This window comes from Bos taurus, chromosome 24 (genome assembly GCF_002263795.3).
Source record: "Bos taurus isolate L1 Dominette 01449 registration number 42190680 breed Hereford chromosome 24, ARS-UCD2.0, whole genome shotgun sequence".
NCBI classification, from domain to species: domain Eukaryota; kingdom Metazoa; phylum Chordata; class Mammalia; order Artiodactyla; family Bovidae; genus Bos; species Bos taurus.
Window position 1 is genome coordinate 61055403 of NC_037351.1, and position 13028 is coordinate 61068430.

At 47.5% G+C, this 13028-nt stretch overlaps 1 protein-coding gene across 4 annotated transcripts in view; it reads left to right on the forward strand.

Moving 5' to 3' along the window:
• The first annotated feature begins 245 nt into the window (after window positions 1-245).
• PHLPP1 (PH domain and leucine rich repeat protein phosphatase 1) overlaps window positions 246-13028 on the forward strand; it is a 222378-nt gene continuing 209595 nt past the window's right edge. For all 4 annotated transcript variants that reach the window (XM_024984528.2, XM_059881112.1, XM_059881113.1 and 1 more), the window contains exon 1: window positions 246-1496. In XM_024984528.2, the coding sequence (XP_024840296.1) occupies window positions 383-1496 (1114 nt within the window). In that variant the 5' untranslated portion in view covers window positions 246-382. The remainder of the gene's footprint in view (window positions 1497-13028) is intronic.

Below are 13028 nucleotides of genomic sequence, written 5' to 3' on the forward strand. Positions count from 1 at the left end.
GGCCCCGCCCCCCAACGCCGTCACGCTTGTTTACCCCGGGGCCCCGCCCCGCGCGCCCGCCCGCGGGGTCGCTGTCACGCGGGTAATGCATATTCATGAGGCGCGCCGCCCGCCGGCCTCCCGCCCGGCGCTCCCGGCGCGCGATTAATATTCAATGAGGCCGGCTCGGCGGCTGGCTAGGCGGCGCGAGGCGAGGGGCGGGCCGGGGGCGGTGGCGGCCGGGCGGGCGCGCGGGATGGAACACCGAGACGCCGACGGAGCGCTCCGAGCAGCCACATAATCGCCTGGAACGGCCGCGCGAACGCCACTGGCGGCGCCGCCGCCCCCCGCTCGCTGTGCGCCCGCCGGCCCCCGAACCGGGGCCGCGCCGAGCCCCGCCGCCATGGAGCCCGCGGCCGCGGAGACCCGCGCGGAGGGCCGGGCCGCGGCGGGCGGCCCCGGGCCCGCGCTGACCGCGGCGCCGGGCCGGGCGGGAGGCGCGGCTCGCAGGCGGCGGCGCGGCCCGGCGCCCCTGCCCGCCGCCGGCGGGGCCGCCCCGGGGCCCGGCGCCAGCTCGCTGCTGCTGAGGAGAAGCCGGCTGAAGAGGAACGCGTCCGCCGCCGCCGCCCCGCGCCCTGCCGGCCTCCCCGCCCCCGGCCCGGCCGCGGCGCCGCCGTGCTCGCGGAGCCTGGACCGCCGGGCTCTGCTCCCGCGGCCCCGGCAGATGCTGCCGCTGCAGCCGTCGGACCGGGACTGGGTGCGGCACCAGCTCCAGCGCGGCTGCGTGCACGTCCTCGACCGCCACCCGGCCGCCAGCCGCCTGCGCCCGGTGCTCTGCACGCTGGACACCACGGCCGGCGAGGTGGCCGCCCGCCTGCTGCAGGCGGGCCCCAGGGCCGGCGGAGTGCTGAAGGTGCCGGGCCGGGGCCCCGCGGGGCCGCCGCCCGGGAAGGCCGCGCTGGCCGCCGTCGGGGGGCCGCCGCCGCGCCGCGCCTCCCGCGCCGGCCCCGCGCCCGCGGGCTGCAGCCTGGGCACCCTGCGGGCCCCGGACGGCGCGGGCCCGGCCCCCGAGCCCGAGAGCCCCCGGCCGAGCCCGGGCCCCGAGGGCGCGTCGGGCCGGCCGGATCCCTACTGCTCGTCGTCGTCCGAGGAGCTCGAGGCTGACCCGGGCCAGCCCCGCCTACGCGGCCGCTCTTCGGGCGCCCGGCCGCTCTCCCCGGCCGCCTCCCCACCACCGCCGACGGCCCCGAGAGGCGTCGAGGCCTCGGGCGGCGCCGCCCGCGATCGGCCGGCGGAGGAGAGCCCGGACGGGGAAGCGGCGGCCGCGGAGAAGGCGCCCCCGCCGCCCACCCTGTATGTGCAGCTGCACGGGGAGACCGCGCGGCGCCTGGAGGCGGATGAGAAGCCGCTGCAGATCCAGAACGACTACCTCTTCCAGCTGGGCTTCGGGGCGCTGTGGAGGGTGCAGGAGGAGGGCCTGGACTCGGAGGTCGGCTGCCTCATCCGCTTCTACGCAGGTAAGGCGGTCACCTGCACCCGCGCCGCGCGCGCCCTCGGGGCTCTGTTAGCCCTTCGCGGCTCGCGCGGACGACCCGTGGGACCGAGCCGAGCGCTTCCCGCCGCGGGCGCGGGGCAGGCGGCGGGGCCCCGGGTGCACATGCTCCTGAGAGGAGCCCCGCAGTGACAGTGCCGCCTTCGGGCTGCGGGGCTTGGGGCTTCAGGGCAACTTCACGTGCAGTGAAACCAGCGGAGGAAAAGGACCGCGGGAAACGTTCCGGAGCACCCGGCCTGCGTGCGACCGTGCGCGGCCGGCGGCGCCCGCCCCGAGCTCAGTCCGGGTCGGCCGGTGCCCTCCTCCTGCTCCCCGTCCTGTCCTTTACCCACTTGGTCCTCTGTGGAACCCGGTAGCCACGATCCTCTTTAGTGATACTTTTCCTTAGCGCTTCTTGGCTTTATTTCAGTCTCCTCTGCAAGTGTACTTCTTGCATCAGAAGTGGTTTTGCCTATTTCTTTCTCTCAGTTTCTCCCCTCTAACCTTTATAGCCAGAACTGACAATGTGACTTCCAATAGGGATACATAGGGGTCACAGTAGGACTTTTGATTGTCGTCTCTCACTGAGTGTGATCTAAAATCCTCCGCATCCTGTTTCATTTCTAGATTAAAGATCTTAAATTTTCTCATTGGGATAGAATTGATACATTAGATCAAGTTCTTGACCAGGGGTGACTAGTGTTTCTCTTTTAAAGAGTTGGCTGGTGCTAAATTAGGGAGCTATGGGTCCTGGCTATATATTTGAGCTTAATAAGTTCTTTATGTCCTTTTCCTCTACTGGTTTGAAGAATCATGTTTTAGTGGCAAGGAATTTTATTTAAAACAAGGTTAGTGTAATAGTTAGATAAGAAGTTACATCTTCCCCAAATTTACTAAAGTAGTGAATTACTTCTGCGCTTAGGCTGTAGGTGTGGTGGAAAGAGAGTCAGGCTTGGAATCGCATCCTCTGCAGCCATTCCCTCCACCTTCATGCTTCTGGGCCACTCTTGTGTTGTACTTGCAGTTTAGCCAGTTTGAATGAAGAACTCTTTACTCCTACACTGAGATATGCAAGACTGGTAGCATTCCTGGCGGGATGTTCCTGTATGTTTAATTGAGGTTTTTCTGCAATTCACGTGGATTTCTGATGGATTTTGGCCTCATAAAGAAAACCGTATCGTAGTACAATAGCATTTGCAGTACCTGAAGATAATGTCCCAACCGGATGACAAGTCTTTAAAAAGATTGTGGCCTAGAAAATAGGTGATTTTTTTTTTTTTTATAATGTGGGAGCAACAACTAAATTCTCCTCTCTTGCGGCTCATGTAATTTATAAAATACTGTTATTTTATGAAAGCGTTAAATGATAATCATGCTTGGAATGAGTGTTTTGTTAACATGAGAATGGTAAATGCCTGTGTGTGTGTCTGTGTGTGTGTAAAGAAGCAAGGGCTGTGTTAAGCATATTTTGAACATATTGAACATATTTTGCATGGAAAGAGCTCTGCATGCCTCATTTTCCTCATGATTGAGTTGTTGATCATGATAAATGTCCATGGGAAGGGTTTTAGGTGTCCTAGTCATGGCATTTAAATCTTTGATTCCCCTTGATTGTCTCTTCAAGTGTGTCTGAAATGTTCTAAGTGGATGATATATAGGTGTTTTTTTCTTTCTTTTTCTTTTTTAAACTTATCTCGGTGTAAAGTTTACAGATTATCTTTCTGGTTAAATCTCAAATTTCTGGTGTGCACATTTTAATCTTTTTGTTCTGTTCTTCATGAAAAGCAGTAATTGTTACTTCACTCTAAACTTAACTTGCTCTGCTGTAGTATGCACAGCATAAATACATATACCCCTCTGTGTATACGCTTGTAAAGGTAGCTAATAAAATGGGGAAGCCACACATAGCATCCAGCCTATTCTTGAAAATGAAGCCTGTATACAGGAGTCCGAGAAGGAAGGTGCCTGATCAAGATGTCTAATTGCACATTTTATACAAAATTGAGTTTAAGCCAAAGTTAATATATCAAACATCTCTTTTGCTGTTCTTTGCCATAGAACAATCTTGAACCTTTGCAAGGAAATGTAGTTGTTGATGAACAAAAGGGCTTTGTTATAAGGTGGTCTCGCTTATCACAGGAACATTATCAAGACTTCACATGTCATGGAGGTTTGCATTGAGCTGGGAGGAGATTCCCAGAAATTACCCCTTTGGAATGTAGGACACCCAACAAGAAAGTAGTAATTCTTTTCCTCAAGAAGAGAATTAACATTTGTTTCACAGGAGACCCTTTGAGTGGGTGTTTTGTACCACATTTGTTCTTAGAATTTTGCATGTAACTTACTTTTACATTTGTTGCTTTGCGTCCCTGTGTTTATATGTGTGGCTGGAGTTAAGGATAGACTAGGAAGTTGCCTTTGGAGGCTTCTGAATGTTTTCCTGTGTTTAAATTGAGCTCGTTACCTGTTGTTTATATAGTTTGTCTGTTTATCAGTTGCTTTTTTTTTTTAGAAGCTCTTGTTGGGGGAGACTTCATTCTCTTGAGGTCACCTTTCAGTTAAATTTTAGTGTTTATAACTTGGCCCAAGTGATTCTCAAAAAGGCTTTGGAAGCCATTTGTGGGTTTTTTTTTTTTTTTTTAATATTTAAATATTTATTTAGGCAAAGTAAAATGAAAGTCTTTAATGAACTGAAAGGCTTTGGACTCAGGGTTCTTTGTGATTGCAGAGCTGTGATAGAAACTTTAGTTTGAAAATCGTTACTGCTCCTCTCAAGAAGCCATGCTCTTAGCTGACTTAAAATGAGAAAAAAATTAATTGTGGCTGTATCCGAAATAACTTGCATGAAGTATTAAGTCTGTTAGGTACATTAACATTTAATTTGCTTTTAAGATCAACCATCTTAAATTTTACTTGACAGAGAGTACATTTAGGTGGAAAAAAAATTTCAAGAATTTATGTTGCTCACCGTCGGTAATCAGGCTGTGTTTTGGACTCCCTGGGGGCACCTGAGTCGTTGATCAAGGGCGGTGTTACATGGTATTTCTTTATATTTTTGACTCTCTTCTGCCTTTTTGGGTTAGTCATCTCGCTGTTTCAGCTCAGACTGTGACGGGGAAAGGATGTTGACAGAACAGAGAGCACTCCCACTGTGCCTGGTGAACCTTGGACAGGATATTTTTATGTGTGGCTTTCTGGGATTGCTCTGGAAAAGAGACTTCTCACCCGCTCCTATTTCTCTTCCTTTTCTCTTCTGGGAATGATCAGACCTTACATGGTTTCCTATGTGAACTCGAGGTGGGGTGGTTCAGCATTAAGCTGCAATATTGACGAGCAGTGTCTTGCTGCTGTAATCACAGCGGTGTTGAGTAGCGTGGTAGGACATGTGACACCAGCGTGTGCTTCAGCTCCTTTTAAGAACAAAGGGCTTAACTCTGTTTTTTACATTTATATTTTATACTTGTTTTTGATGTAAAGTGCATGCTGTCTTGTCCTTCATTAACTGTGGTTTGATAACATCTATTAATATGTTGGGTTTATTATCTTCAAAAATCTGAAAAGAGCTTTCACATAAATTATCTCGTGTCCTTTCAGAAGCATTATTAGGGAGGAGTCAGTGTCAATCCTCTTTTCAGACAGAGAAGCTGACTGTAAAGAGTTCTGATTCTTGCTTGTGGTTTTTCAGCTCTTGGCAGAGCTAAGAGAGCATGCCCGTTCTGTCTTAAAATTCATGTCACTTTCCATGAATCGATCTCATTTATGTTTGGATTTTTAACTTGGTTAAAAGCATTCAGGAAATACGCTATTTTTTGCTGGTAATGAGGTGATAGTATCCTCTAGTCCCAAGTGGTATTCCTCGTAAAATGTGGACGGCTCTATTTTGATCACGCTGCCTTTACCATGAAGAAGCAAGACTGGACAGTGAGGGGCAATACAGAAGGAGCACGGAAGGGCTCCGAGTGTCCCGGGGCAGATAGTCCTACGTGCATTCAAGTTGGTGTGAAATACAGCTCACCAAATGGTTCTTGATTCTCTTGCTTGAGCATGTCTCAGTTGTTAAACCATAAAATTGTCACTGGCTATAGAGTATTAGCACTTGATCTGAAAAGTGGATAAGTTCTGAAGATGGAGGTGTGACACTTCAGTTCCTTTAAAACATAGCTTTACTTGTAAGTGTCAAAAATAGCTATCATGAAAGATTTGCACAAATCTTTTATTTGAAGTAAACTTATTTGTACTTTAGTGATCAATAGTGCTTTATTAATGTCACTATGCTGTTCAGTTTTTGTAATTTCTGTATTATACAGGGCCAGAGAGTAAGTACTCTCCCTAAGTTTCATAGTTATTCCTAAAATGATGTGTGTGTGTGTTTTAATTGTAGGGAAAGGAGATGAGTGTAAATAAGTTTATAAAGTTTCTTTTTTGTATCTGTAAGATTGTTAAATGATTGATTTCCCCAAGATTCTTATTATTTTTTAAAGTGTAAGGTGTTTTATTTTGTTGTTCTCTTTCTTTATAGAATGCTGAACTTGATTTCTTGGTAACATAGCCTTTATTGAGGTTGTGTATGATCCAAGGCTCGTATAATACCTGGCACTTTAGTTTAAACATTTGTTGAGTTGAATCTGTGAATTTTGTGAAGCAGCTGATGGTGTGTGTCCTGAATCTTCGGCTTTCCTTCCTGTTTCCCCAGGGATTGTGTTAAATGCACACACACATCTCTCCCAGGACACAGCCCTCTCCCAGGACACACACACCCACACCCACACACCCCTGCCTACTTACCTGCCTACCTCCCAGGGCAGGAGATTGGAGGTGTTAATACCTTCACGTGAATGAAGCTCTGTGTGGATTTTGAGATCCTCTCTCAAAGTTTTCTTAAGAGTTAAGGTGTGCCCCCCTCCTTTTCACAGGCATCTCTTACCTCAACTTTGAGATGAATTTAATGAGGCATCTATCAAATGAGGCGTCTGAGATTTAATGATTTGGTTATGTGCCAGGGTTGAACACGGTTCAGTCTACCTGGACAGGAGAAGGGTTTAATTGTGCTGTGACAGTTGAGAGACCCTGAAGCCACTCAGTAGAAAAGCCTTTTCTTTAAAGATGCTGACATTTTGAAAAAGAGAAAGAAATGTTATTAAAACGTCCAAAATAGTCCGGGTAAATTAAGCCTTTTTTTTTTTTCCTCTGAAAGTCTCACCTTCTAAAACCTACTGCACTCCAGGCTTCAGGGACAGCACTGACGAGAGGTTTTGAGTCTGGCTTCAGGTCCCTGTGCTTCTTGGGCAGACTTTTATACTTGCCTTTGGTTTTCTAAAGACAGTAGAGTTAAAGTAAAACCAAAGAAAATTGACCATATGGATTCTTTAGACGTATTAGCTGCTTATAACCTAAGTCTCTGTGACTGGTTGTTATGAAACTTCCTCTCTAGGCTTTGGAAAGTTCTCATAAATTGAAATTCCGGGGCCTGGAAAAAATAGACTTTAATGATAGTTTGATTAAAGAACATTAGGATATTTGGTCAACTAAGAAATAGCAGCTCTTTCAAGTTATGTGATAATTGTACTTTATAATCAAGAATAGTAATGGTTACTGGATTACTGAAGGGTAATTACATGTCAATTTAGAGATAGAATGGTTTTGTTTTATATATATATATAAAATACATGCCTGGTATGCCTTTTAGTATGTTAAATGAAGCAAAGCATAACCATCCCATAATGCCACATTAATGCTGAAATGTTTCCCTGTTGTATTTTTACATTTGAGATTGCTTTAATACATTGTAAAATGTATTAATAATAAAGTGTCTTACTAAGGTACAAGTCCAGTGACTTCAGAGTTTGGGACTTAGAAGTTCTATTGGAGTGAAATATTTTGGTTATACATTATACATATTTTGTAAGTTTGTAGATGTTGATACTTTAGCAAAACAAAAAAAAATCCAGAATTTAAAAAGCTGTTTATTTGACGGCATCAGGCCTTCGTTGTAGTACGGAAGATGTTCATCACATCATATGAAATCCTGTGGTAGGCACGTGGGCTCCGTTGCCCTGTGGCACGTGGGATCTGAGTTCCCGCCCAGGGATCAAAGCCCCGTCCACTGCACCGCAGAGTAGGCTCTTAACCACTGCATCACCGAGGAAGTCCCCCGGATCCAGGATTTTTGACATGTGTTTTCTGAAATGAAGCTTGTTAGAAGTAAATTTGGAGAAGGAAATGGCAACCCACTCCAGTGTTCTTGCCTGGAGAATCCCAGGGACGGCGGAGCCTGGTGGGCTGCCGTCTATGGGGCTGCACAGAGTCGGACACGACTGAAGCGACTTAGCAGCAGCAGCAGCAGTAGCAGCAGCAGCAGCAGTAGCAGCAGCAGCAGCAGCAGAAGTAAATTAGTCCCCCTAATGTTACACGAAAGCATTTGGTTGATACTTGAATAAAATTTGCAATAATTTTGTTTTGGACAGTGTCAATAATGAATGGGAAAAACTAGAAATTTGAGATAATTTGAATTGGTTGATTTTTTTATCCCGCCTCCCCCACCCCACATTCTTTTCAAGCAGGAAGAATTTCGTGCTTGTTGGTGTCTGGTTCTGCTGGCTTGCACATCTGATGAAGAGCAGGTGGAGAGTGTGTTTTCATGTGTCTCCCTCCATTAGTAATATGTTAGAATGTTTGAGTTTTCTTTCAGATACCAGGCATGCTTTTAAATACAGCGAAAGAAAGTACAAACTGTATTTGTTTCCACTGCCTATTTAATAATTATCTGGGTTTTACAGTCAGCTCACTCCTGACACATGGTCCAAAGAGTGTGATTCTATGAACAGAACCAGTTTTTGACTTTTATTGTCATGTATGAGAAATACATCCTTAAGGAATTGTTTCTTTGTTTCTAACCATATATTGGGAGAGCTTTTTGGGTATACTTTAGCACCTGAATGGGCTTCCCTGGTAAGTGGGGCTGGGCTTCCCTGGTGGCTCAGACAGTAAAGAGTCTGCCTGCAGTGTGGGAGACCCAGGTTCTATCCCCGGGTTGGGAAGATCCCCTGGAGAAGGGAATGGCAACCCACTCCAGTATTCCTGCCTGGAGAGTCGCATGGACGGAGGAGCCTGGGGGGCTACAGTCCATGGGGTCGCAAAGAGTCAGACATGAGTGAGTGGCGGACACTGCTCGTACTGGAATGGGGGCCATGCCTTAGGGCTTCGGAGTTTGGCTGCTGTGACCTGAGCTGGGGTCTTTAGAGAAACAAGTCTGAGTGGGGAAGCTCGCTGTGCCTGTGGGCGTCCATTTTAACCTGGCCTGGGCTCCGAGCTCCTCCTCAGTGAGTGAGGAGCCTGGGGTAGAGTAGGGTATGATCTCTTCCAGCTCCTAACATCCTGGGGCTCCGTTGGAGGGTCTGTCCTTCAGATTAGAAGGGCTAAATGTTGTCGTTGTGTTAAGTTCTCTAACCCTATCTCTCATTGGAGAAGGAAATGGCAACCCACTCCAGTGTTCTTGCCTGGAGAATCCCAGGGATGGGGGAGCCCAGTAGGCTGCCATCTTTGGGGTCGCACAGAGTCGGACACGACTGAAGCGACTTAGCAGCAGCAGCAACCCCTATCTTTGGGTTTAAAAACAGCGGAACCCCCTGCCTTTTGTCATGGAGAAAGGAACGTCCTTGGACCTAATGCAGTCAGCCTGAGGTTGCCAGCCAAAGCAGAGAACCTTTCTGGAGTAGATTAGGACCAGTGACTGGACAGACAGCATGGGGTCGCCCTCTGCCTGCCGGCCCTAGTCTCCAAGTAGGAAGTAGGAGCATACGAGATACTCGTTTATCCCGAGGACAAGTTTTATATGGAAATCAGTCTATGGAGTCCGTTAGTTCCTCAGAGATGACTGTTCCTTTCTTACTGTTGGAAAGGGAACTTTGTCAAGCGCAGAAGTACGACGGGTGAAAACACATGCCTCCGGCCTGTGTCCTCCAGATCTGAAACGGGGGGCGTTTCTCTGGATAGTCTCTGAGACGGCACGTGGCCGAGGGAGCTGATGTGCAGGTTTATGCGATAAGCTGAGCCTCTCCTTGGGGGAAGAAGTGACACCTCTGGAGTTGGAGGAGACGTGTACTCTTCCTTACACACGTGTGTACACGATACACGCACACACGTTTTCCATTGAGTGTGGGGGGAATAATGGGAGGTGGTGGGTATATTTGTGGGTTGAAGGGCGTGGGTGGGGTAGATAGTCTTGGGGGGGGATCTCCATTTAAAAAATTACGGTCCTTAATTATGTAGGTCTCTTTCCCCCATGTTTTAGTTGGTGACTTATTTCTCTTGTGAATGGCGTTTTCATGTCCCTTGTCCCTTTTCTATTTGTTGCTTGTGTTTTTCCTTCTGCCTTACAGATTTGCTTCTGGGGAGGGTATAGCTAGGGAAACCAACTTTGTTTTGCAGGTCACTGCTTTCTTTGTCTGTTGGTGCTTTTACGTCAGTCTTTTCCTCTAGGTGATCAGGCTTCCGTGTCATGCATAGGAAGGCCTCCGCATCCTAAAATTTAAGAGGGGTGGGCAGGTTTAAAATAAATTTCCCGTATTTTCCTGTGGTATTTTATAGTTTTGTTTATTTCAGCCTATGTTGTTTAAGAAAGGAAGTAGGAGCGAACAAGCTGTCCACACACCTTTTATTGGAGAATAGAGTATTTCATTAGTGACTTAAACTGTCACTTTTCCTCAGTTGATGTTTTTTTTTAACTGATAGACATCTATATCATTCTTACGATGTGCTAGGCACTGTGTTAAGTGCTTTATAAATACGAGCTCATTTAATCCTCATAACAACCCAGTGAGGCGGACAGTGTTACCACCGGAGGGTTACAGGTAGACTGAGTTAATAGAGCAGTTTATTTAGTACTCTGGATTTGTCAAGCCAGCAGCTTCCTTAGGTGGTGCTAGTGGCAAAGAACCCATTTGCTAATGAGACGAGAGACACGGGTTCGATCTCTGGGTTGGGAAGATCCCCTGGAGGAGGGCATGGCTACCCAGTCTCAGTATCCTTACCTGGAGAATCACATGGACAGAGGGGCCTGGTGGGCTACAGAGTCAGAGTTGCAAAGAGTCAGACGTGACTGAAGGGACTCAGCACTTAGCAGTATGTAATAGCCTGACTTGCTGAATGTGAAAACCTTGTCCTTAATGACCTTCGGGGGCCAGTTGGAGCAGGTCAGCGTTTGGGGAGCGTGCACTCTGAAGCAGTTGGAGCTGAGGCCTGCGTTCTGACCGTGGCCCTGACCCCGGAGCTCTGGCTCCCTCTTTCCTGTTTTGTGGAGGCAGGTAACGACCTTGAACCACATGGGATCATTAAGATCAAATGGGGTGAGGGCAAGTACCTAGGACGGCAGGGCCCGTGTCACCCAGGCCCTGGGTCTGAGGCTGGAAGGAGCGCTGATGGAGGAGCTAAGACCTGGGCTTGACCGCCGGCTCCTCTTTTCTTGATGTGAGGTCTATGATGAACCCTTTACTCTCCTTAAGCCTCATTTATTAGAGAGAGAAGAGGTGATAAAAAAATCTGTCTTGGAGCCCTTCGTGAGGTTCAGATTTGATAACACACGTGGAAGTGCTTTGTAAACTGTGAGATGTTCTACAGATGTAGTTTGGTGCCGTTATTTTTAGAACTAGTAAATTGCCACAAATGTTAATTAGAGGTAATTAGGGCTCATTAAGGAAGATGGGCTATGCTGTTGCTCAGTGACACTGGCAGACTGTACACTTTCACTCATTCATTCAATCCCATAATTACTATGAGTACGTACCATGTCACATGTATTTTTGATTCACAGATAACCAATTTTAATTTTCTAGGATCCCTTGAAATACCTGTAGATTTGAGGGCATGTTTGTGGAAACAAGTGAGCCAGTGTTTAGACAACAAAGGTGGAAAATGTTCTGATAGGCAGCGGTTCACCCATGACAGTAGTCACGGGGAAGGCCAGGCTCCTGGCCCACGCTATGTGTCCCAGAAAGGCCTTGAGCCGTCGTGGAGGGCCAGCGGGGGCAGGCTCTGCCATGACTCTGGGCTCCGGAGCTGTTTGCAGAAGTAATCATCAGTTATTAGTAGGTCAAAGTCTAGTCGGACTAAGTTTAGGGTTAATAATTCCAGATACTTCTTTAAGATTTACCAACCCTTTTTACCAAGCCTTTTACCTGTTTGGATCGTTTGGGCTTCACTGGGTATCATCATTTGTGAGGATCTAAGTTCTGGGTTAAGCAGATGTTAATTTTGCTCTCTTTAAGTGGCAAATACGCATACGTTCAAGGTTGCTCTGAGCCTGGCCGGGACCTCCAGAACTCTTGAAAGTCCAGTCTCTCATTTCTTCCGTAAGGCCTGCGAGGGCTTTGCTTTCTTTGGATTTGTGAGGTTTATGGGAGGTGCTGTCTTTATCTTCCAGAACGAGATACTTCCTCTTAGTTTGGTGTCACGTAAACCGACATATTAATGTAAAATTCGGAAGATGAGGAATGGTCATAACCTGAGGGTGTTGGCCTTAACTTTGCCCGTCTGCTGTCTGAATTGTCATTGGTGGAGGAGATTTTAAAAACCTCTTAAGTGGACTAGGAGGAAACACAACTCTTAAGTGTTCACGTAGGCAAAAACAACTGTTTTATCCATGGCTGTAAAACCCACACTACAGTTAATGGTAAATTAAGTCTTGGCTAATGGCCTGTTACAAATTTAAGTGGAAGACAAAATGTCTCTGTGAAACATTGTCTCATGTCGTAATGTGAATGGATGACACTAGAAAGAATCTTTATTGTTTTTTATGTTAGTTCTAAAAGTATGATAAACACCCTGTTTCTTTTTTTTAAAGTTATGTAGATCCTGGTTGACTAAGATAAGTCATGCTTCTGATTAAAATGAAAATACCTGTGATTCAGACTAATCGACGTTCAGGCTGAGTACCTGCCGGTGTGTATTTCCCGCCGTCAGTGCACCGTTCTGTCCTCTGTGACAAGTCTTTAGAGACCTCACTTAACTCATTAGAATAGTATCAACACCCGACAACCTGAGTTTACGGGGAATGTTACCAGAAATGCTGGCATCAGTGTAATTACAGGGGGAACAGTTGCTATTAGCCTTTGTGATTATAGACACTAAAATTCTCGTCAGTCAGTCAGTCGCTCAGGCGTGTCTGACTCTGTGTGACCCCAGGGACTGCAGCACGCCAGGCCTCCCTGTCCATCACCCAATTCTCGGAGTTTGCTTAAACTCATTTCCATCGAGTCAATGACGCCATCCAGCCATCTCATCCTCTGTTGTCCTCTTCTCTTCCTGCTTTCAATCTTTTCCAGCATCAGGGTCTTTTCATATGAGTCAGTTCTTCGCATCAGATAGACAAAGTATTGGAGCTTCAGCTTCACTTGTAACTGAGTCCTGAGAAGAGCTTAATGTATTGAACCAAAATCTGAGCAATACTGTCTCTTTGATAAATTGTTGTTGTTCTGTAGTCGCTGAGTCGTGTCCTACTCTTTGTGACCCCTTGGACTGTAGC